The following is a 23,487-nucleotide window of genomic DNA, read 5'->3' on the forward strand; positions in this document are numbered from 1 at the left end:
ACATATTTCACATATTAAATAAATGTCTGTTTAATTATACTACCCCAAACAAACTTGCACACACAAAACGTGGGGCCAGGGAGTTATATTCCTGCATAGGAGTACTGGCTGATTTTGTGCCTGTAGGTAAAAAATGAAGCTGCTGTGTAGTGCTGTGCACACTGTACTTGAAGGCACATACACAATGCATGGAAGGTGCATGGGGGGTGGGGGTGATGGGGGATGGAGGTCAATAGAGAATCAACATAAAAAAAACCCTTATATGTTAACCTGGCCAAGTGTCGAAAGAAAATGATGGATGTGTGAGTGTGAGAGGTTTATTTCGGTGTGTAATTATTCTCATTAGTGTTCAGTTCTCAACTGTAATAATTATGTTCTATGTGAGATAGGAACTTAAATTGTACCAGAGAAACAAAAGACCGATGCTCCTCATCCCAGCACACTGCACCGGTGTGCTCAAATGTACTGTACCTGTGCAGACGTCATGCTGTCCGCGGTGCTGAAACGGTGACGTAGAAGGGTGCTGCTCATCACGCCTCCTCTCATCTGCTGCCATTTTTGTGCTACTGGCTAACTTGCTAAGCAAGGGGTCTCCATCAGAAGGAGGCGGAGAAGACTGCAAGCGGCAGAGAGAGGCAGTCATATCACGAGAGCGAACCTTCCCTGGAGAATCAGGGAGCTCTTCCACACAAGAAACCGTGTTTAGAAAGGCTGTACAATGTCCGACTTTGACAGCAACCCGTTTGCAGACCCGGACTTCAGCAATCCCTTTCAGGTAGCTAACTTAACTTAGCTAGCTAGCCAACGTACGCTTCGAAGCCCAATGAGGCCAGGCATACTTTAGTATCCCTGCTAACTGTCTTAGCTAGTTGCTTGACAGCTAGCTAGGGGTCTTCCTTAGTGTACGGCTAGGTAGCCGAGCGAGCTAATCATCATTCACATTATTTTTCTTATCACTCACATTATATTGCTGTGCACTTCGTAAAAGAAGCCATGAAGGAGTATGTAGCACGTAGTTGCTGGGCATGTTTTCAACGTTGTAATAACGGCTATGCCAACTAAGAACAAAGACACATGATGCTAGCTGGCTAGCTGTTCCCACCGTTAGTAAACATTTGCTGGCACCTGCTAGCTTGGTGAATAGCTAACTGGTTGGTTAGTATTAGTTAGCTAGCTACATTGTGTGACTCCAGTTCTTTAAAAAACCGTGCTGGGACTCACTGTTAAGAGTTTGACACGTCTTTTTGGAGTTATGTTGTCACAGCGATGCTGAAGCATAAACTTTGCGTTAATTTAATTCCCAGCACGCGTAAACGTCGTAGACAGTGTTCACAACAGTACACTGTCTTGAAACATCGACTTCCTACTCAGTGTGGAGTGACACAGAAGACCGATTCTCCGTGTAAAACGAAAATCATGATAGTTAACATGATGTTAGTTTGTTTTCCATCTATCTTATTGTTCATTGTAGGCCAGATGCAGGCAACACGCTGTTTATTTGTCTTGTGCAGCTGTGACCAGCAGATTAATTCTCCCTCGTGATCCTACCTTGTACCATACACCAGGGCTTGCCAACAGTCTGCAGGGGTTTATCCCAACCCAACACCTTGGCAGGTGATTTAACTGTTCGGCCCCTCCCCTGCAAGGTGTGTCTATTAGTGGGTGGAGTCTTGGTTGGAAAACCTGCAAACTGTTAGCTCTTCTTGGCACATTTAGTGGGCCAACATAGACTGTCGTCTCATGCAAGCATGCAGTTAGCAGCCTATTCCAGGTCTCTCTGCACCTGATCCCATTCATAGTGTTTCAAATGGCCACAAGATCAAGAAAGGCCACTTCAAATTGAATTGTAGTAAAAGGAACATTTTTACTGTGTTGCATGTACATCCTGCTCTGTTTCCAACCTACCTATTGTTGCCACATCAGTAATAACTGATTAGAACCTGGGAATTAATAGACCCAATGAATGTGTGGAGAGTGTTTACCCCTGAAACCCCTCATGTTCCTCTCTGTCCCTGTAGGATCCTTCAGTGACGCAGGTGACCCAGTCTGCCCCTCCTGGTGGTCTGGAGGAGTATAACCCCTTCACAGACGCCAGAACGGTCAGCTTAACTAGCATAACTATTGATGAGTGTGTGCATGAATGGGTTTGTGTGCTTCTGAGTCAGTGACCTCATTTTATCCACTACCCTCTTTCTCTCTCCTCCACCTCTCAGTCACAGAGGATTTAACTGGCAAAAAATGACTTTGGCCTAATTACAGTTTTGATTCATTGTCTTTTGATTGCACAAATATTAACATAGCAGGTCTATACTGCTTACAGGCGGCCCCAGGAAATGCTCCCAAATCTACTCCCGCCCCTTCCCAGAACACACAACCAGCCATCATGAAGCCCACAGAAGAGCCGCCGGCGTACTCACAGCAACAGACTCAGGTACTACACACAGAAACATGTTTATATACATTCAATCATGTGTAGTTCTTGACTTGCTTGAAGTCTATGACTTCAGCCTAGTCTGGTTGAAGACATAGATTCTCAACATTTTTGTTCACCACGCTGTAATGTCATAAAGACACTCTCTGTCTTGGCTTTCCTCTTGTCCTTCATATATTCATCTGTTTTCTGATGGCCAGCAGCGACGTAATGAGGTACAGTCTTTCATCTGATGTTTTCCGGACCCCTTCACGTCACTGTCTTGAATAGTGTGAATTCATTTAATGCCCACTCCCCCACTTGTAGCTTTCCTCTCGTAATACAGTTTTAGAGCTAGTTTAAAACTAACTGAAGAAGACAAGAAAGTGAACAACCAGTTTTCCAAACGTAAAACCCTTTTTTCCTTTTCAAGCTAATGCAGCCAAGCTTCCCTGAGTTGAAAAATATCCTCAACACTTACCTGATTGGATATTATGTCTCCTGTCAGATGTTGGCTAGTGAGTTTTACGAGCATTTCTCTGTCCGTGTTAGGACCAAGCGCGTGCCCAGGCTGAGTTATTGAGAAGGCAGGAGGAGCTGGAGAAGAAAGCAGCAGAGCTCGATCGTCGGGAGAGAGAGTTACAGTCCCACGGAGCTGCGGGAGGTCAGTCAGTCAGGCCATCACTCACTCACTTTACTCACTCACTCATTAATATTTAGGTTCCAAATCAAAGCTGGATTTATGACAGTGTTAATAACACTCAGAAAGCTGATGTGTTACTGTGGCAACAGCATAAGTTGGTTCAACATTCCATTTGTGATGAACATCATTAACTCTCTGAGTCACATATTACATGCACATGAGACAATGTTCATTTATTTATTAAACATTCAATGAAAGCACCAATATACTGTGAGTTTCCTCTCTGTTGCGAATGAATCATCTTATTGGGATGATTACATTCATAATAATTAAATTTTCTGCAAAATATCTGTGTCATAAATGTTAGGGTTTTCAGTCTCTCTCATTTGTTGACAATTTGTATTTTCAGAAATACAATGTGTGACACAGTGGGGAAAGTATTTTTGAGCTTTTTGCAATATTGCCTACATCATCAAAAGGCATCTGGACACTGGGAAGAGCTCTGATTGAAAAAGGCATGCTAGCTATCAGTTTGAAAAATGTAGATTAGATTTTCCACTAAAGGTTCCTCATTAGAGTCATAACACTATCTGATGCATTTCCAATAAAATGCAAGTCACAGATATTTCTCAATGAACATTTTTTTGATTGTCAGTGTATTGTACTTCTTCTGTTCTTTTGTTCCCTATTCTTGCACACACACACTCTGTTGTATGCTTTACATTAACTTAATGAAAACTCTGTTAGTACACTTGGCTAATCATTCAAACACTTGTTGCTTTTGTCTACACAGGGCGTAAGAACAACTGGCCTCCACTTCCAGAGAAGTTCCCTGTTGGTCCATGTTTCTACCATGATATTGCAGTGGACATTCCCGTAGAGTTCCAAAAGACAGTCAAGATCATGTACAACCTGTGGATGTGTAAGTGGAACATCAGACACAAAACGAGCTGTATGCTTGTGAACCAGTGACATGGGAAAACAAAGAGATTTATTTTCATTTTGCTCTGAATGAATTACAGAATACTACGTTGACATCAAAGGTCCTCATTTTGTTGTTGTTTTACCAGTTCATGCAGGCACGCTGTTCGTGAACATGTTTGGCTGCCTGGCCTGGTTCTGTGTGGATGCATCTCGTGGTGTAGATTTTGGCCTGGCCATGCTATGGTTTCTGCTGTTCACCCCCTGTTCTTTCGTCTGCTGGTACAGACCGCTTTATGGGGCTTTCAGGTACGCACATATGTGGAAAATGACTCGGCCTTCTGCAGCAGTAGACAGAACAGAAACAGAACAGAAACATGTCTCTGTGGACAACCATTATGTGCAGATAAAGCAAAAGGCAGTAATTGCTCCAAGTATGAACCTGGTAAAAAGGAGTGGGCAGTTGACTTTGAACATGCAGTTATTTCTTGAGGTTGTAGGAGCTCACTATTTATCCGCCTCTCCTTTTCCAATTCTACACCTGCTAACTGTTAAGAAAATTTTGCTGTATGAGAAGAGTACTAAGTAAAGACATGAATAAAGGCAGACTTTCACTAACTGAGGAAAGTAGACAGGAATTAATGTTTAGTGGACGATTAGTGACTGAGTTGAAGACATTTCATTGCCTCCACGTTGCTCTCTCACTGCCTTGTTCTCTGTCTCCACTACAGGAGTGATAGTTCATTCCGCTTCTTTGTCTTCTTCTTCGTCTATATCTGTCAGTTTGGAGTTCACGTCCTACAAACTATTGGCATCACTGGCTGGGGAACATGGTGAGTATTGTGTGCTTTCACTGATTCTGTACCTCAACAGGTGTGCACTGAAATTCACTCACATTGTCATTGTTTTGTTTTGCCAGCGGGTGGATCGCAGCTTTAACTGGTCTGAACACCAGTATCCCAGTGGGCATCATCATGTTACTGATTGCAGCTCTGTTCACTGCACTATCTGTGGGCTCGCTCATTATGTTTAAAAAGGTAACACAGTCACAAAGAAGTACAACATATCGACATAAGTTGCTGTGGTTAATAGACTCAACCTGCAAGAAACTGAATGGCAGTACAGTAGCTAGCCATCTCATTATGGGAGTCCCTTAAAAATAAGGTTAAAAATGGAGAGTGGACAGGAGTATTCTAACATACTGAGGAAATGTGAGTTCAAGCAGGCACTAGAAAGGTGTCAAGAATAAGCAGGATACTGTGTGTAATTATTATTCACTACTAATGTTGAGCCAAACGTCAATGTTATCAGCCAGGAAGTGAAACATCTGCCTAGTTGAGTTATTCAGTGCTGTGCCAGAAGCCTTGTGGTAGATTTAAATCATTTGACTCAATTCCAGCTAATTTTCTTCTCTGCTCTCAATAGGTGCACGCACTGTATCGTACCACTGGTGCTAGCTTTGAGAAGGCTCAGCAGGAGTTTGCAACTGGGGTCATGTCCAACAAGACCGTTCAGACTGCAGCCGCCAACGCTGCAGCCAACGCTGCATCCAATGCTGCTCGTGGGGCCTTCAAACCTCAGCCATAAACTGACACACACGAACATGCACACATGCTCACACATACAAACACACAGACACAAACACACACACACACACACACACACCCAGGCATATACACACAAAAGTTTGGGGGTGCACAACTCTGGCCCTGCAGGCTCTCAAATCAAATTGATTCTTTTTATGAATGTTGTTATGCTAAGATTGCCCTGCTCACTTTGCTTAAAATGTGCAAAGAGTCAGAGACCAGAAATAACAGAGAAACCAGTCAGATAAAGTGACCAGAGTTGTCTACCTTCACTTAAAATCAAGTTTCAGTAAAAACACTCGTACATCCTTCCTGTCTGCTCTTCAGTCAGACGACTGTCTGCTCACACCCTGAAATATCCACTAAGTGACTCAAGGTGTGCTCTGAGTGTGTGGGATTTTATCTCACTCCTTCGCTTTCCCTGCTCTTCTGTCACCTTGAGGTGATCCTAGGTCAGCCAGAGGTCGCAGATCTAGCATACCTTATTTTTGTCATGGTGATGACCTCCAAACAGCTTCCTGCCTGGTTAATACAGTATAGAGTCATGAAAAGTGATAATATGATCATGGTGTTTTGCACATAGTTCTGTTTTCTTGGTCACATACCGAAAGTACAGTGTGTGTTTGAATGGCTGGGCCTGTGTGTGAATGTGTACTTTAGAAAATCGTGGCTCTGGCTTTTTTTTTTTTTTAATAATCCAGTGTTTGGTCATTGAAATCTGAAAGGTAAATTATACCTTGCCCTATATCTCTGCTTCTATTCTGAGACTCATGACGAATACCATTCTGGTATCCATATAAAAAGAAATATGTTGGTATGCTCTTGTTTAAGGACCTGCCCCCAGTCCCCAGCAGTGCTCCAATGACACCTACCAGTTGAACAATTACTCCCACTCTTTGTGCTACTTTGATTGGCAAAGTGGGCTGGGTCAGCATTTCTGTGGCTTACTAAGATCTGACAGCATGATAACGACATGCATGTTTAGCACACTGCAGGTAGCTGTTTCTTTGGCAAAGTCATTCTGTCCACTATCAGCCTTTTCTCAGGCTACAGGTGGTGACAAGCTTTGGGGGAGTGTCTGCCTCCTTATTTTCCCCTTGGTTTCTGTGAGAAGCGAGCTGTAAAGTTATTGCATGTCCCAGTGGCTGTTTGGCTGATTGATGATGTTTGGATCTATTTGTGAAGACTGAACACTGAACACCCAGGTCACCAGTAGGTCACCATCAGCTCACACCACTAACCTAAAAGAGGTTCAGTTAAACGCTTTCATGGCCTGGTGCAAAAGGGGAGAAGAACGTGAGAATTATTCACATTTTCCTTGATGTATGTATGGCATTAACACACTACTATGTGGCTTCCCCTCAGTTGTTTTTGTAGCCCCTCACACTCCGTTAAAAACTAACGCTGCTATGAATCTGAGGGCCGGTTGGTCATGGCTTCCTGTTGTCATGTTTCCTGTTGAAAAGGACACGCACCATTCATAGAGAGAACTGAGAGAAGTGGCCTGCCTTTTCTCACTGAAGATGACATGGACAGTGATAAAGCTAAGATTTTTTTTCTTGAGATTAACCTGCATACATAAAATTAATTGATACTGTGTATATGTACTCTACATAGATTAACACTGCATTTGCATCTTTACTGGTAAAAAAAAAGTCAGTCCAGTGGTTCTTCCTCTGTCAGTATTGGATCACAGGCATCAGACGTTTATTAAGATAAGCTAAACTTTATTGATCCCACACCGGAGAAATGCACAAAAAAAGGTGAAAGGTGTTGACTGTAGACCATTTACACTAGAGACATTTGCACTATGGTGTGGTGCGACCCCACTCCTAAAGCTCAACAGAGAGTGCACTGGTCAAGCCTCAGCCTTGGTGAACCACCTTCTTGATCATGGTATCACCCTGCCCTGTTAATCTGACTGTTCACAGCCAGACTGAGCATCAAGGTAACAGAGATTGGACTTGATGCACATTCAGTGAAATCACTAAGATACATTGATTTGTATACGATAATAACAGTGTTAATCAGCACTAAGTTGTACAGACTACTGAAGTGAAATATGGAAGTGGGTTACATTTGTGTCATGCTTTAGCACCTCTCATAGTGGTGGTGGTTGTCTGAAGATGTGCATGATAGATGAATGATAACTGGTACTGCTGATATTACAAATGTATGGACTGAACATTATGGTGGACAAAATGCCCCGGTCACATGTTGAAGGTCAATCATTAGTCACAATATAATAAGCCTACATCTTGGCAGTATTGTTTTTGTTTGGAAATCTTTTGTTTTAAAATCATTGCACATTTCTTGTTTTACGTTGAAGTTAGTGCAAAAGACAAACATGTTTTTATTTATGGTGTAATTTAAGTTGTCTGCATTTCGGCTTTGTTTGGTTTGATTTCATGTATTATGTTTGTGTGGTTTTGTAATGACATGATCATAGCATCAGCTAGATTAAAAGTGTTTAATGACTTTGCAACTTGACCCTGCAAGAGAAGTGCTTGTGTGGATGAGGATGTGTGCATGATTAGTATGAAAGTTTAAAAAAAAATCTCCCTCAAGTGTTATTCTATGTCCTGAACAGCTGTGAGAAATCTACCAAATGTCCATATAGATTTGTTTTTAAATCTTGGTTTGTGATGTGTTCCCTTGCCATGTTTTAATTTATGATATAACACGACCTTTCTTTGCTACAACGCCCACATGATTCCCATGCATCTATAGTTTTAAACAGTTTAAACAGTCATATGAAGCCATGCCACAGTGAGTAATTTCTTGATGGATTTGGCAAGTTAGTCTGCAGTACAGAACGACGTGTCTGTAGTTTGCTGGCACAAAACTCTGTTTTTGACCTGTGACCATGTTATTTCACTGAATCAGAGAAGAAACTTGTTCAAAAGGGACACTTGTATATTTTGTAAAGTTGAACATTTGATCCCCATTATCAATCACATGTAAAAAGAAAACGTAATGCACTCTTGTCTGGCCTTTGTTGCATGCGAAATAGTTTGAGTTTTGTATATTTATGGTATTAACATGAAATAAAATTTGAAAGAAACATTTGTGGATTTCCAAAGACCATTATGTAGTTAACATAACTTTTATCTGCTTCATATCTGTGTGAATTGACAAAAAAAAAAAATTACTGGAGCTGGAGATACACATCAAACTGTCATCATGGCTGGTGTGATCTCATCACAAGGTGGTCTCGAGTTGTACCTAATTCCCCCTTCCCTACTCCAGACCACACTGATCTTCAACCTATGCCTTGATTTTGATCACAGCTACATATCTGTACAGTTTCAGGACTGCATCTTGTACAGTTGTGACGCTGTCACAGTGACAAAATCTGTTCACAGACAGACATAAACACTGTGAAGTACTTGAAACTGCTTCTATGGTAGTTCCCTCTATAATGGGTGTCTCCAGGGGGCACACTTTGCCATTATGACACACACACAATCACAAGGTGAAAACAATACCAGCCACACTGTCATGGCTGGTATTTCAGTAAATGCTAATCATTTATATTTAAAGCCAAGATATTTGCTAACAGTCTGGTATATGCCAGTGGCTTCCAACCTTTTCAGCTTGTGACCCTTTAAAAATGAAGCAGTCCACCCACTTGCCACAATTTGTGTTATAAAGGTGTGAACAGTTAAAATAAAAAGAAAACAAAACTAAATTTAAACAGTTATATGATGAAGTAATGAAAATTCTATGTCAGTTCTAAAATGAAGTTGTCTTGCAGCCCTGATTGGGAAGCACTGCTCTGTAGTGCCTACTTTCCATCTCTAGGTGTCAGTGTTTCCTAAGGAAGTTTAACAGGAAAGGCACATGAAAGAAGGAACTTGTGCACATCAGTGTAAAGAAGGCCTATTTTATTGGAATACAAAGTACAGACTGTATCTCTCCTCACACATGTCAACCTGTCACACACGCAGCATCAAACAATGTGCCACAGATGCTGTTACTCTTTTGTTAATGTAACAAAAACAGCTGGACAGTCAACATATTAATTTAAGCACAGACAGACTAGAAATGCTGTTTTTTTTTATACAAATCCATGACACGTCACTCTTCAGTCTCACCCTCTCAGTCCACTCACTCTCACAGCACACTGCGGTTGAATTATTGCACATCTCATCTACAATGAATAAAAGCAATCACACAATGTTACATTTACAGCAAACTAATGTAGCATCATGGGGAAAACATGAAAACAAAGTGAGCCAAATATATAGCAATGTGAAATGAATCAAGGACCAAGTGCAAAACATAGAATCAGATGATCTGTAGGAGGAATGTACCAACCAAACCAAGAGGTCTGCCTTAATCAGCTTTGAGTTAAAGCACACTGACAACTCATTAGAGGTTTTTGCATTAATCCTGCAAAGCCTCATCAAAGGCCTTTCTAAATATTTACTCACTATTTGTCTGGGACATATTTACATAGCTGGATCTTGTCTATATGGCACGCCATAAGGTAACTCATGATAAGATATCCTGCTTTATCTCGCTGTGAGCAAACATGCCCTCATGAAACCTCAACATATGGCGAAGTCTCTGTTCCTTTTCTGCACACACTTTCTGCCACTAAATAAGCTGCAACAGACCCACAAACAATCCATTTAACAGGAGGAACTCCCTTTAAAGTGAACAATCCCTTGAGTAGCACATTTAAAAGTAGCTGGAGAGTCTCGCTGTCCTGCTGTGCCACACAATCAGAGCATATGGACAATTAGAAACCTCAACAGTTAATGTCATTCACACACACACACACACACACTTAGACACACACGTACACACACAGCACATATGCAAGCTGTTGTTGGGTGTTTTTGCTGACATCTGCTAGTATTCAGTGGTTTTTTGAGGATTGCAGGTGAACCGTGTGAATGAACATTTTACCGACATTACAACCGTACACACTGTTTTACTGGCAGTGTTTAAACTGTCCACAATAACACTAACAACATATCCACTACCTTTTTTTTTTAAACTAATCTCCTGCTATTTCAATACAGTGGTTTAAGGCAAGAATTATTACAAAAATAAACAGTATCTTGGTCAAAAAGTAGATAAATGTACAGGTAATGTTCCTTAGCCTGCTGCTGTACCACAGCCTTTCTGTGGCACTTTAATCTGAAGCTGTAGAAAGGAATAATACATTTTTTCCTTCATCAGCATGTTTCAGAAGATAACACTATGTCTAACAATTAAAAAAACTGTCACTAAGGCTTCTAACTTTTCAACAATCAGCTGATTTTATGCAGGCTATGGAGAAGAAAAGCACTCATCTGTCCCCTCCTCCACTGACTTGTGCATGTGTCCATGTATTTCCCAAGGTTTCCGAGGGCTCAGAGCAGGCAGATCAGACTCTTCCCCTCCTCAATCTCCTCCTGAACCTTATCGCTGGAGGTGGCGATCTCGGCCTGCGCGGACAGAACAGCACACAGGAAGCTTGCCAGCGTCCCTCCTATTGCTGCGTAGAAGGCCCAGCCGAGCGAACACAGGGCCGGCCTGAAGGGCGAGGCCTCGGGGCCGCAGTAGCTGATCACCTTCTCTGAACCCCAACCGGCAGGGTACAGCATGAGGCCCACCATCAGCAACAGGCCTGGAGGGAGAGCACACAACGGGGCGAGGGGTTTAGTCACGTACATGCAAACATCAGGGCTGAAAGCTCAAACAAATCACAGCGCAGCTGGGAACACGGTGACTCAACTCTGGTGAAGGATACATCTATTTGATTTGTGATGAGACGAGAGACCCCATTTGACTGCCCTGCCGGTGACACATAATGATAGATTACCTACTCAACAGACACATCCAACTAAACACACCTGCGGGAGCCCATTGTTGAAAGAAACATGCAAACAGACTTAGAGAAGTTTGGTATATTTGGATTGTCCGACGTCCAACCAGGAAAATTGAGATGGAGGGCGACTCGATGTTGCCAACTTGTAAACTCAGATGTTTCAACTTGTAAACTCGAAAGAACTCGAAATTCCCTAAAGAATTTTTATAATTTCTGACTATAAAACATACAGTAATATGCTTGCATAGTGTAACTACTGAAGACTGTGTGTTACAGAGCCCACACAGTCAGTATTAGCTGTTCAGCTTCTTGGGCTCAGAGTGAATATGTGTATATAATCATTGTACTGTTTGTACTTCAACTACTTTCAGACACAATTTGACACATTCTTTTTTATTCATTTTTACTTTGCTTCAGACATCTATTTTGCAGAGATCTTGATCTCATTCGTCTCTGTTGTGTCAGCAAGAAAGTTCAGTGTCTGTTAGTTACGCAACATATCAGACTTTGACAGGGATAAAGCAATGGAGTCCTTGATTTTTTTCCATTGGTGAGCGTTTCCACAGTCCACCTGCTTTAGTAAGACAGAGACATGCATTCAATGTCTGACGTTAAGATAGATTAGAAAATAAGAACTAAAGAACTAAAAAAAGAGTTACAATTTGAAAACTTTTGAAAGTTCAAAAAAGGTTTTATGACGTTTTATGAATGAATGTTTTATGTGGTAAGCTGGGGACTTTTGTTACCATCATTTTCTTCCTGTGTTTTCTGTCTATTTTTGCTAATGACATGCAAAATACATTCCAACTTGAGTGACAGTGATTTTTGAGAGCACAGTTTGTGTGGAAGCTCTGCACACAGCACTGCTTTTTTTCCGTGCAAGACATCCATACACCCTTACACACACACACCCTTACACACACGCGCACACACGCACACACGCACACGCACACGCACACACACACCCTTACACACACGCGCACACACACACACACACACACACACACACACACACGTCTCACCTGCGATAGCCTGAAGCAGTCCACAGATGTTGAATAAGCTCTTCTTCAGGATGCTCTGGAAGCACAGGCTGAAGATGGAGATGCAGGCCACTCCTCCTAACACTAACGTCCCTGCAGCCAGAAACAACATGGCAGCCTGCCAGAAGCCACTGGCCACTTCTCCAAATGTCCCAGCGTAGGGCCCGCAGCTCACCCCCACCCCCCGGGTCCCGATGCGGAGGCAGCGGCTGTAGAGGCCGAGAGACGGCCGGTACTCCCCGGAATCCACTCCCGCCCCGCTCGTGCTGGAATGCGACCGAGGGAATCCCAGCAGCCAATCAGGGCTCATGAAGGCAATGAGCTCGGTGAAGGCCACTACAATGCTGAGCAATGTCCAGAGCATGGAGCGGCATGTTACAATAACATGGCACATGGCGTTAAGTGTTTCTGAGATGGCAGCAACCGATGATAGAAAGTAAAATAAAAATGTGTGAAGCCCTTTAAAGCTCCTCCAGGTGACAGAAAGCTGTTATTGCCGAGTGTGAATTCCTTTCCTTAAAAAGAGAAAGGTCCAGTAGGTTCTCTGTTCAGATCCAGATGGGCTGCTGATCTTATCCTCTCCGAGCAGATGTTTTCCCTCCCCTCACGATTCTTTCTTCTTCGCTTTCCCTGCTTCTCGTCTGAGGCAAAGTCCGGCTCTGGTCATCCCAAACAGCTACAACGCACCGAAGCAGCTCCCCTCAGCCATGGCACCGCCTTGAAAAGCACACCTAGAGACACAGAGATACAAAAGGGTCAGAAACACAAAGAAGTACCTGACGTGTACAAGGGGGAAGGGGGAGAAAAAAGGGACGCAGTGTGAAGCCTTTTTCACAAACAGTTTCTGGTAAATTAGTGGAATTTCAGAGTGATTTTCACAATTCATACATGCTGTTACATTTATGTTCACAACACGGCATTTTCCCTGAAACATTGCTGCATGACCCCGTGCAGGCTGCACTCGGGAAGGTTGAACAGCGACTGATTTCCCATCGACTGTGAATCATCAAGCTCCCTTGTGTTTGCTGGATGCCCCGCGGGATGTCTCATTTGTACCCCTGTCATCGAACAGACCCATCCTCACCCACCATCTTCCCACAGAGCGCTACTTCAGATTCACTATCAGCCAGCTGCGAGCGTACCATGAGCAACACTCCCAGATGTTTGCTGGAACGGTCGAGATGAATCACGCGCGCATGAGAGGTTACTGTCGTCATTTTACTCATGATCACGAGGCCTTTGTGTGTTCGATTTTTATCTGCAAAATGACTGGAGCCTTGTGTGTCTGAGCAGCTGTCAACACAGATCAGCGCGGAGCTCTGTTACAGCATGCCACATTTGACAGTAACACATGCCAGATCCTCACTGCTGCGGCAAGCACACACATGACGTGAGCTCCATCATCCAGTTTACTATTTAAATTATAGCCTGAATACATGCAATACATTAGAGGGAGTGGGTATTGGCTTTATGATAGCGTTTTATTATGTTATTTTTGAAGCTGCAACAAAACTTTAAAAAAATTGAATGTTCTTTCTTCAACAGCAATTAAAACTTGATTGCAAACGACTTGTAACATGTAACAGATGACAGTGTCTGAGCAATCCTCTCTGTGTGCATGGGAGTGTTTCTGAGCGTGTCTAGGCCCCAATCAAAGCGACTGTGATACTGTTGCTATGTTGTGATTTAGTTGTGCCGTGACCGCGCTGGCCTCGACACAGCCGTGGTCTCGTGGGAGCACAGAGGTTTCTCAGAAGCCGTCTGATGTCATGATCCAGCGTTATGAGACACACAGGAAAATATGTGGAATCTGGTTTACAGTATGGTCGACTCGCTGTCTTGGTGGCTCTAACCGGTGGAGTCGGGAGGAGTCGTTGATGTTTCCGATCCTGTGCGTCCCCTCCAAAAAACATGTCTAAAGGGTCTACTTTCCCAAATTACAAAAAACATTTTTAACTTATCTCTAGTGGTGTCTAGCTATGTGGATATTATTGGTTTTATCTGGTTTTGAGATGTCAATGGAGGTGAACCATTTCATTCAGCATTCTGAGACGACCCTGATGATCAGGCTGATTTGCATTCATCTTGGCATTGTGTTCATGCACATTTCTGTTTCGCAGGGGGGGATTTTTTCGTTTTCCATTGGCCTAACAAATCATACCCATCATGCCTGCATCATTTTGTTAACTTAGTTAACTTCAAAGCGATGTCTTCAGCTATTGTTGCCATTTTTGTGCCCATTTCTTTGGCTATTTTCTCATGGATTTAGCCATCTTTATGGCTCTGGCGTAGGAAAATGATTTCCCTGATGGTCTCCAACTAGCAGAAACAGCGCCTACTGTATATATACTTGAACTGCTGAGCATATCAGAGATGTGTCACTGTAGCATTATCTTTTAAACTATCTACTGATGAAACAGTCTCTGTGAACTGTTGACCTCGAGGTTTGTGGGTCATCCAGAGTAGCAGGATCATTTTTTTCGCAAAAAACAGGCTGCTGTTGGATATGTTTCAATCAACAAAAGTTTCATTCCCCTCCATCATACTAGGGTGGGGGCAGAAATCTCAGAGGCTCGTATCTCATTTCTTACAGCGAGAAGTGATTTATCTGTTTTTTTGTATTTCGGGTGAATCGACTCCAGTCTGTATCAGTTATGAGATGCACTATAAACAAAGCTTCACTTCAGAGTAATACATCCACAGCTTTTACATAAAAGGGAAGGGAGGCTGTTCCATCATGTTATCGCTCTAATTCTTACTGAATGTGTCACTGTGTTGGTGATGAAAAGCTTGGCGCACAAACATTCATTAAGAGTGATAAGTCACTCTGACGCCCTCTGAGGAGTAAGCGTGGAATTAGATTACACATAACCCCCCCCCCGCCAGCCTGCATTTAGGATGCTAAATCATCCCACCACATCTGTAGGGAATGAGCGCTGATGTTGTATGTTGTCTGATATAATCTGACTCAGTTCAAGGCGAAACACTTGACAACACAACATAAGAGAATTATCTCATGCAGCTAAAAAGGCTGACTGATTCAACTCCAGTCTGGGTTGAGGAGGAACCAGCAGCTGCGTCACAATAACAAAGTCACAGGCATGACAACGTCTGAGGAGCAGGCATGAGATTTGAAACACTTATGATGCGGGTGTGATTCAGTTCAGCGGGATTCAGACGTGTCTGCACTTCACAGTGTTTTCAAGTAGTTCTGCTGTTATGGTCGGCATGAAGGATTGTGCTTCCAGTTTGTAGACAGGTTCTCTTTGTCTTGAGCTCAACAGCGATTGCCATCTGTAACGTTCAAGTATATTTCATCTGTATGTCTTTTCAGTGACATGTCTCCACCTAAAATTTGCTTTATTTCCATTCTACAGTTTTGCATCCTAATTAGAGATTACACAAACCCTCAGACAAAATACGCAGTCTACATATAATTACCCAGCTTGAAGATAAACCGACGGACTGCGTTTCAGTTACAACTGAGCTGAGCTAAGTTATGGCAACAGGATAAAGATGCTACAACAACGTGACTATTCATTATCAGCCAAAAAAAGGAAATGAGATAAGTAAACAGGAAGAAAACAGGAAGCATCAGCGGCTGTCCAACAGCTTCCAACCTATCTTCTTTCCATCTAAACCGTCAACCCTCACACCGGTTTCTGCCAAAAAGCATCAAAGGACTGTCTGAAGAAGCATTTGTTTGTATTTGTGATTCTACCACCAGGGAATTACAACTATAAGGAAAACAGTATAATTCGATATTTGAAGTGCGTTCATGTGTTTGAGAATGGTTTGGGGTGCGCCCCATTCTACTATAGTCCTTGAGTTTATTCCTGGCATCCTCAAAAACCATGGCTCTCCTTATTGTTATCACAGTTTCCATTCTGCAGCAATTACAATGGTTTCACATAACAGCAGTCACTCAGCACGACTCCCCACACAGATTGTGTTTAAGCACTTTCTATAGCAACCATTCCAATACAGAGATGTAGGATTCTCAGTGTGTGCATCCTGAATAAATCTATGTGTGTAAATGTGTATATTTCAAGTGTGCCTGTGTGTATATATATATAAACTATACTGTATATATGTATGAGTGTGTGTGTGCATGTTTGTTCATGCATTTCTTATTTTCAGCCACCCAAGCTACAGTTTTAGTTTCTCTGTGGAGTTTGAAGCTCATTATAGTCCATCCAGGCCGGGCATGATGCTGTCTTTAAAGACTACAATGCCCTCAAATTAGCAGCTCTGCCTCTTTAAACTACAGGGATGGAGCCTAAACATACCTTGTCGAGGCAGTCGGCAGGCACCTTGTGTGATCTCCCCCAGTCCTTACTGGAAACCTCTGCACTCATTCAGGGATGAAAACTTTTCATCTCGTGGGGCAAAGAGCAGAGTATCTTGAGGAGGTGTGCAGTAGGTTTCTCGCCCTTTTCTGTGATACTGACATTGCAGAATTAGAGGGTTTATAGTCTCATCTGCTTGCAAAGACAAGGATTATCAGTGCTGTGCAATTTTTTTTTTGCTTTAGATTCTACTCTGCACATGTTGTGATTTGCATGTATGTATACACTCTGCATGTGTATGCGATTTGATTGTGTGCGCTGAAGTGCAGAAAGGTCACTACATCCTGAAACTGATGAATACTTTCCGCTTGTTTGCTGGTTGGTGAACAGATTTCTGGGAAAGTGCTTGAGCAGCACTTCCTTGGCAGGGTCAAGATTTTCTGTGTGTTTTTGCGAGTGCTGAGGGAGGAGTACTCTACACTTCACGCCACATGAGACACTCAGAATTATGACTTATTCAAAACATGGCGATCAAGGCGCTGTGGGTGAGAGGTCACTGCCTCCCAGTTGCTTTTGATAGATAGGTATCTTCAAACTGTCAGATCTTTGTTACTGCAGTTCTCCGTGTGCCTGTGAGTCACTGTCATTGATATGTATTATCACCAACACTGACAGGTCGTGGGGTCTTATGCTTCTTTCATGAGTCCTCCATGATGCTGAGTCTGACTGATGATACAGTAGATATGCTGCATCTGCATCTGGATCTGCTCCTTCCCACACAGCTCTCCTGTCCTGACACAAACCAAGCCTGCCACACAGGACTACGTGCATGCACTGACGGCCCGAAGCCAACTCACACACAGTTTTCCAATCCTTCATTCTACGAGCCAACATGAACAGTCTCCTTGCTGCTATGACACAAACTTTCTTTAACGGAATTTACAAAAAATACAATCGAGGGGCCAACAGCCAGCCATGTGGACCACGAGTTTGGCTGTGAAAACCTGTTGGCCCGAGCAGCCTGGAAGCTCAATAAAAATTTCTACTAATGAAGCGTAACATCAGTTTGAGCTGAGCCCTTTCAGAGCTCCAGACAAAGCAGAGGATGCGAGGTGTATGTGGGTCAGTCAGTTGGCCGTTATTTAGAGGAGGTCGCTGAGTAGTAAATCTAGAGTAATTGGTCTGAGATATCAGCAAAGGCTCTGGTAGCATGCCAAGGTGCTGAGGTAATGAGCGCTGGCCACTGTAGTCTGTTGCAGAGGGTGAAAGTGAATGAGGACTGAAGGTGGGTGGTTCAGACATCTAAAGCACAGTTGACCCAGATTGGTGTATAAAGGGGAGGTTAGACAGAGTTTGGAAGAAACAAGTCCATTCATGGACATGAATTTAAAAACTGTAAAAGAAGATGAAAATGCTTTTGTGTCTCTACAATGGGCACAAGATCGTCCCTGTTCAGAAAAGCGCAGTTCAGCTGGTGGATCACCCACCCAGATCAGATGACCCCCCAGTTGATCTGAACTGGGAGGACTCCATTAGCTCATTTTTCTTAGCTCACAGATCCTGAACCAGAAACCTCAAACCAAGGCAATCTGTTCCCTAAGCTGCTGCGCCTGGTCTGGTCATGCATCTGGACCAGCCAGGAGGAAGGCCCTCAAACCAAAACCACATAAGAAGCTGTTTCACCATCTTCAGGGCTACACAGCTACTCAAACAAGATGTGGACAGTGAGGAAATCACAGGCCACAGATGAGGGCCCTCCACGAATCAGGAAAATAAAAAAACCCAAGAGATATGAAATGAGTACGATACCAGTCAGAGCTGGGCAGGACCAAACATATCCCTCTCTCGTGAAGGAATGCACGAAGGTGAAGTGAGAAAGAATGAAGCAATGTGGCTTGAATGTTGAACACACGCCACCCACACACTGGGAAAATATCACACAGCCGCAACTCTCAATTTCCCAATCAATTTCCTATTGATTTTCAAGAAAAGGCTTGCTTCTCAGGGCTTCATCGGGACTCTGCTGTGGCACGGCGGACTGGATGATATAAGAGCAGGGCAAGCCGCAACATTAGCCTGAATATAGACACCCATGCCCTGCAGTGATGGCTCGTAAATTTTAATCACAGCTTGTTGGCATCTACTGAACAGCAGCAGATCGACACAGAGCTCTCTTTGCCCCCAGCGGTCTGAGAGGCAGTTTTGGGAACTCGTGAAACTCAAACCACGTCTACCATCCGACACAGAGAGAGAGAACAAAGCCTTTCAAACAAAAAAGATACGAGAGAACTTACACAGCACTAATGACTTATACATTATGGCTCCTTTTGATTGTCACGCCTAAACCTGTAGCCTCAGGGAGGCAAACATCCACCTGCTTTCACAGCGTGCTTCCTGCTAAAGACAGAGGACAGATAGTGAAAGAGTGAGTCATTCAAAACATACAAAGCACAAAGAGAATGAGCACAAAGAGGAGTTCAGTTTCTTTGGTTTCAACGAAGCTTTCTCAACCCTCCCAGATATTATGAAACAAGCCAAGCTGCGCTCTTCAAGAACTCTTTCTTGCTAACCATCTCCATGTGAGCCACTGCTCCATAAACAGCGAATGAAAGAGTTGCAAGAGGAGAAAATGTTTCCCATGGATAGGCATTCACCACAGCTTGTGTCTCATAACTTCAGCCAGTCAGTGACGGTGGCATGTTTAGTGCTCCAGAGTTAGGTTTAGATTTATTTTACAGACCCAGATTAAACACTATAAACCAATTCAAGCTGTAAAAAGCCATCAAATGTTATTCCCAGACTGTGTATGAAGAGTGAAGAAATGCCAGCAGTTCTGGCTTTCAAATACAATCAGGGGGCCTGAGGTTTCGATGACAATAAGAGGCCCCAGAATGTAAACAACAAGTCAACAGCGAGAAGCCCTCCAACAGTGTGCAGAAACAATAGAGCCCACTTCTCTGATGCACAAACACAAAAACAAATACACACCCATAAACTGTGGAAGGTGCCAGCCTGTGCTCACTCGTCCAGGCTATAATTGCATCAAAACGCATGACTTCCCCAGAGAGAATTATCAGCCAAGCTGTGTGTGTGTGTTTGTGCGTGCATGTGCCAAAGAGCCTGAACAGAATCGGCCCTCTTCATCTGGTGCGACTCAAAGCGCAACAAAGGCTGCACAAAGACGTGCCGACACCGGCCCCCTCGCTCGCTCTTCAGCTCTCAAAGACATGCCAGCGTCGGCCCAGAATGCACTCCCTCATTCTGGAAGACAGGCCGCTGTGGCCCCTAACCTATTCAATCTGTGCAGCGCTCCGGCCCCTCGCTCCCCACGCTGACTCCGGAGTGGCCCCACAGTTCTCTGACGCACAAAGCCCCTCAGTGACCCTCACATTTCACTTACACAAAGACAGGCATGACGTGGCCTCGCTCTGCTCCCTCCTCACTTCTTCAGCTGTCTCGTTCACCTCTAAAAAGATGATGGATGCACAAACAAACTTTTCTTTCTTCTCTTTCTTAAGAACTCCACACTGTCTTACGGTAAAGTTTGAAGGGCCTCATGGGTGTTTTTGCATGTTAACTAGTTGCTTATACTACATTAAATCAGTTTTGATTTCTGCTTTCCAGGCAGCTGCTCCATTAATTCCCCTACAATATGAAAACTTGCTGGTGATATAGGAAAACCATCAAAACATTTTTAAATGTCAAATACCAGAGTGGTAACACAGCTGTGAGCGGCTACAAAATCTTGTTGGTGGTGCACCCACAGGCGGCATGAGAATGAGTTGCCAATGAGCACTGCATAATTGAGTTAAGTTGGCAGAAAATCACAAGTAAAACACAAACAACAGCGGAAAAAGGAACTTTGTTGCATTAAAGGGATTTTAGATAAGGAGATTGGTTTACATGTCATGGACAATACCGCTTAGCTTGTAAACGGTTGTATAAAGAAGTTCAGGATGCAGCTGTGCAGTGGCTACCTCTAAAGTTTTACATGTCATTGCAAGTTCATTTTAGCACTGTGGGGAATTCAATGGAGAACAGGGGCCTCCTAGAAGCAAGAGAAAGAACTAGAATAAGGAATTAACTGGAAAACATACACAAAACTATTTGTATGGTTTTTTTTCTAATACTGCTGTTCAAAAACTCACACACACAGGATGACATCTGTCTGGCATAAACCTCAATAGCTCACTCAAGCAACTAGAACGCACTTCTGGACAGTTTCTCCCTCTGGTATCACTATCACATTGCTGTACACATTGACACTTAACAAGTTTGCACTCGTCATCTAACGGTTGTCAAAACTCCTTCTAGGAAAGGCAGGCAGGCTAGGGCGCTCACACTGACGCCGATCACAGCACAACTGCATCATCAAACCAGTCGAACATTAAAGACTGCTGATTTGTGGCATTTTTTAACGGTCAATTATTCATTTGCTGGTGAAAAGAACTTTCTGAAAGATAGCAGAGCCTCCCTCCTCTCATCGCTCCGCCGTAGTTTGCCCTTGAACTCTAGAGGGCTAGAATAAACACTGAACGTTTTCCTGGTTTTGTTTAGCTCTATGATGTAGTCCCACTTCCCCTCCTGGTGCAATGTGTGTCAGGCGGGGGGAGCTCCATGGGTGGCTCTCGCACAAGCCAGACCTCCTTCCTGCACCCCAAGGACACGGGGTTGCGGTGGGACGAGGCTGCTGTGTGGACGTGTGCGAAAGACAGATGACGATTTAGAGAAAAAACGGGCCCTATAATAAGCAGTTGGGCCTCTCGTGGAGGTGATTTCTATAATAGGCACTGTGCTGTGGTGTTAGTGCTACCAGATGCTGTACCTGAGCACACACAGCGGTCAAAGTATGGTCAGCTGCACATCCCAACAGAAAATGCTCAAATACCATCATTCAATCAGGTGGCTGCTTCAGCCTTATCTCTGTGGATGAGGAATCAATGAAGCATGCACACTGCTAATAAACACATCAACAAAAGAGGTCAAATGAGCTTTGACTGATGAAAGAAGCTTTAAGCAGGACTTCTTGCAGTGTGTGTGTATGTGTGTGTATCAGTCCAAGAACAGTTGAATTAATGACCCCTCCAACACCGACAGACAGGCAGCAGTTGTGTGGAGTCTAAAGCAGCTACATCATGTGTCCTTGTTGCTTCGTCTTCTACTTACAGGAAGTCAAAGTGTGGAGGTGTTGCAGTGCAGAAGCTGTCCTTTTTGTGTCTGTTTCACCGCCGCTGCTCCTTCTTCTTCTTCTTCTTCTCCCCCTCCTCCCGGGACGACCCAGCTTTCCACACGCTCATTCACCGACGCTCCTTTCTTCAGGACGTTTACTCTCTTTCCTCCTCGCTCGCTAAAAGCCATCCCACCACCATCTGACGTCGGCCTTTCTCCTCTTTTTTTCTCTCTCCTCCCTCCTCCCCCCCCCTTTTTCCCCTCCCCCACGCCGTTTGTCAGGGAGAGAAGACGGAGAGGGAGAAGTGGCGGAGGTGATGAGGAAGATGATGAGGAGTTCCTGGATTGCTCCGCGACTTGTCTTCCCGGAAACTCCTCTCATAAACTAGACCGGCTGCTGATCTTCGTCTGGGTCAGCCAGTTCAGAGCTGTTTGGAAAAATCAAGCTCAAATTTCCCTCCTTTTTTTCGTTTTGAGCTGCTGTAATGCGAGAATCAACGCGTTTCCTCACAGCTCTTAGACATAAATACACTCAGAGATACTGAAATAACTAATAACTAATAAGTTTTCAAAGTGAAAGGAAAGTTTTTCTGCTTCAAATTCACTTCATATCTTCCTGTGTTGTACTGACTGGTGTCATTGGTGGAAAGTTAAGTACATTTACTCAAGTACTAACTAGTAGGCTACAGGTTACCAGCTACTTTGCAGATTCAGATTAATAGTATACGAAACACAAAATTACATTCAGATGTATTGTTATACATTAAGCTATCTGGCAGTATATGAAGCAGTCGGAGTCCACCTTTACCACCTGCAATATGATCAAATAATGCAATATACATTATTCTTAAAGGAGCCATTCTGCGTAATGAGTGCTTTCACTTGTAGTACTTTAAGTATATTTTAATGTTAATAATAAGAGAGTATATTTTTGACTCTTTACTTGTTACAGAGTATTTCTTCAGTGTGGTATTATTACTTTTGCTTAAAGTTCTGAGTACTTCTTCCACCACTGACTGGTTTGCTGTTGATTATTGGCGGAGCTGTAGACCCCAGTTAGAGTAAAGCCACAGAAACGAGGACTTCAGGCTTGACTCCCTGAAGACGATAGTTTGAGTCCTGAAAGGTCAACCTTCAAGTTTGTACTCCGCAGCTTAAAATCTCAGAGCAGTGATGGAAATGATGGACTTAAATATCTGCACTTGAGTATTGAATTACTATGATTATGAATTGGAAGGACATAGGCTCAGCTGTGTTAAAACACACACAAACACAGCTGTTAAAGGAAAATGTTCAAAAGCAGGGTCATTTTAATGGTTTAAAGGCCTACGACTGGATTGCAGTTTGCTCATGAGGATTTGTGGTTTTACTTGGATTCATCCCGAAAGGAGTGGGCTCTTTTGGCATTTTGGGAAACACACATCGCTCTCAGATTTATCCGCTGAGTGCGAAGCTACAGCCAGCTGACAGTTAGCTTAGCAAAAAAAGGGGACGCAGTTCAAAGGTAGCAAAATCTGCACATGTAGTTGTCCAGCACATAACACCCTGTAAACACACCACTTTGGCCATTTGTTTTTTGCTCAGATTAAAGAAAGATCTAACATG

At 43.4% G+C, this 23,487-nt stretch overlaps 2 protein-coding genes across 2 annotated transcripts; one reads left to right on the forward strand and one right to left on the reverse strand.

Annotated features, from left to right (window-relative positions):
- The first annotated feature begins 597 nt into the window (after positions 1-597).
- Positions 598-6,223, forward strand: LOC121606429 (secretory carrier-associated membrane protein 1-like). The gene is made up of 9 exons (XM_041936744.1): positions 598-775; positions 2,019-2,099; positions 2,321-2,431; positions 2,963-3,074; positions 3,847-3,975; positions 4,124-4,283; positions 4,706-4,807; positions 4,894-5,011; positions 5,400-6,223. The coding sequence occupies exons 1-9, from the start codon at positions 719-721 to the stop codon at positions 5,559-5,561; spliced, it is 1,032 nt and encodes a 343-aa protein (XP_041792678.1). The 5' UTR covers positions 598-718; the 3' UTR covers positions 5,562-6,223.
- Positions 6,224-9,430: 3,207 nt separating this feature from the next.
- LOC121606927 (LHFPL tetraspan subfamily member 2a protein-like) lies at positions 9,431-22,070 on the reverse strand. Its single transcript, XM_041937544.1, has 3 exons — positions 21,880-22,070; positions 12,407-13,155; positions 9,431-11,183 (listed from the first exon to the last, which is right to left on the reverse strand). Exons 2-3 carry the CDS (start codon positions 12,816-12,818, stop codon positions 10,927-10,929), a joined length of 669 nt encoding a protein of 222 aa, XP_041793478.1. The 5' UTR covers positions 12,819-13,155; positions 21,880-22,070; the 3' UTR covers positions 9,431-10,926.
- Positions 22,071-23,487: the final 1,417 nt, after the last annotated feature.

This window comes from Chelmon rostratus, chromosome 5 (genome assembly GCF_017976325.1).
Source record: "Chelmon rostratus isolate fCheRos1 chromosome 5, fCheRos1.pri, whole genome shotgun sequence".
Classification (NCBI taxonomy): domain Eukaryota; kingdom Metazoa; phylum Chordata; class Actinopteri; order Chaetodontiformes; family Chaetodontidae; genus Chelmon; species Chelmon rostratus.

What these genes read in the sequence shown, in the direction of transcription:
- LOC121606927 (XM_041937544.1), bottom strand. Translation starts at nt 12,818, where the DNA reads ATGTGCCATGTTATTGTAACATGCCGCTCCATGCTCTGGACATTGCTC. An exon ending in ACTGCTTCAGGCTATCGCAG is followed by an intron (nt 11,184 to 12,406) that starts GTGAGACGTGTG and finishes CTCTCCCTCCAG; the next exon opens with GCCTGTTGCTGATGGTGGGC.
- LOC121606429 (XM_041936744.1), top strand. Translation starts at nt 719, where the DNA reads ATGTCCGACTTTGACAGCAACCCGTTTGCAGACCCGGACTTCAGCAAT. An exon ending in GTCCCACGGAGCTGCGGGAG is followed by an intron (nt 3,075 to 3,846) that starts GTCAGTCAGTCA and finishes TTGTCTACACAG; the next exon opens with GGCGTAAGAACAACTGGCCT. An exon ending in CATGTACAACCTGTGGATGT is followed by an intron (nt 3,976 to 4,123) that starts GTAAGTGGAACA and finishes TTGTTTTACCAG; the next exon opens with TTCATGCAGGCACGCTGTTC.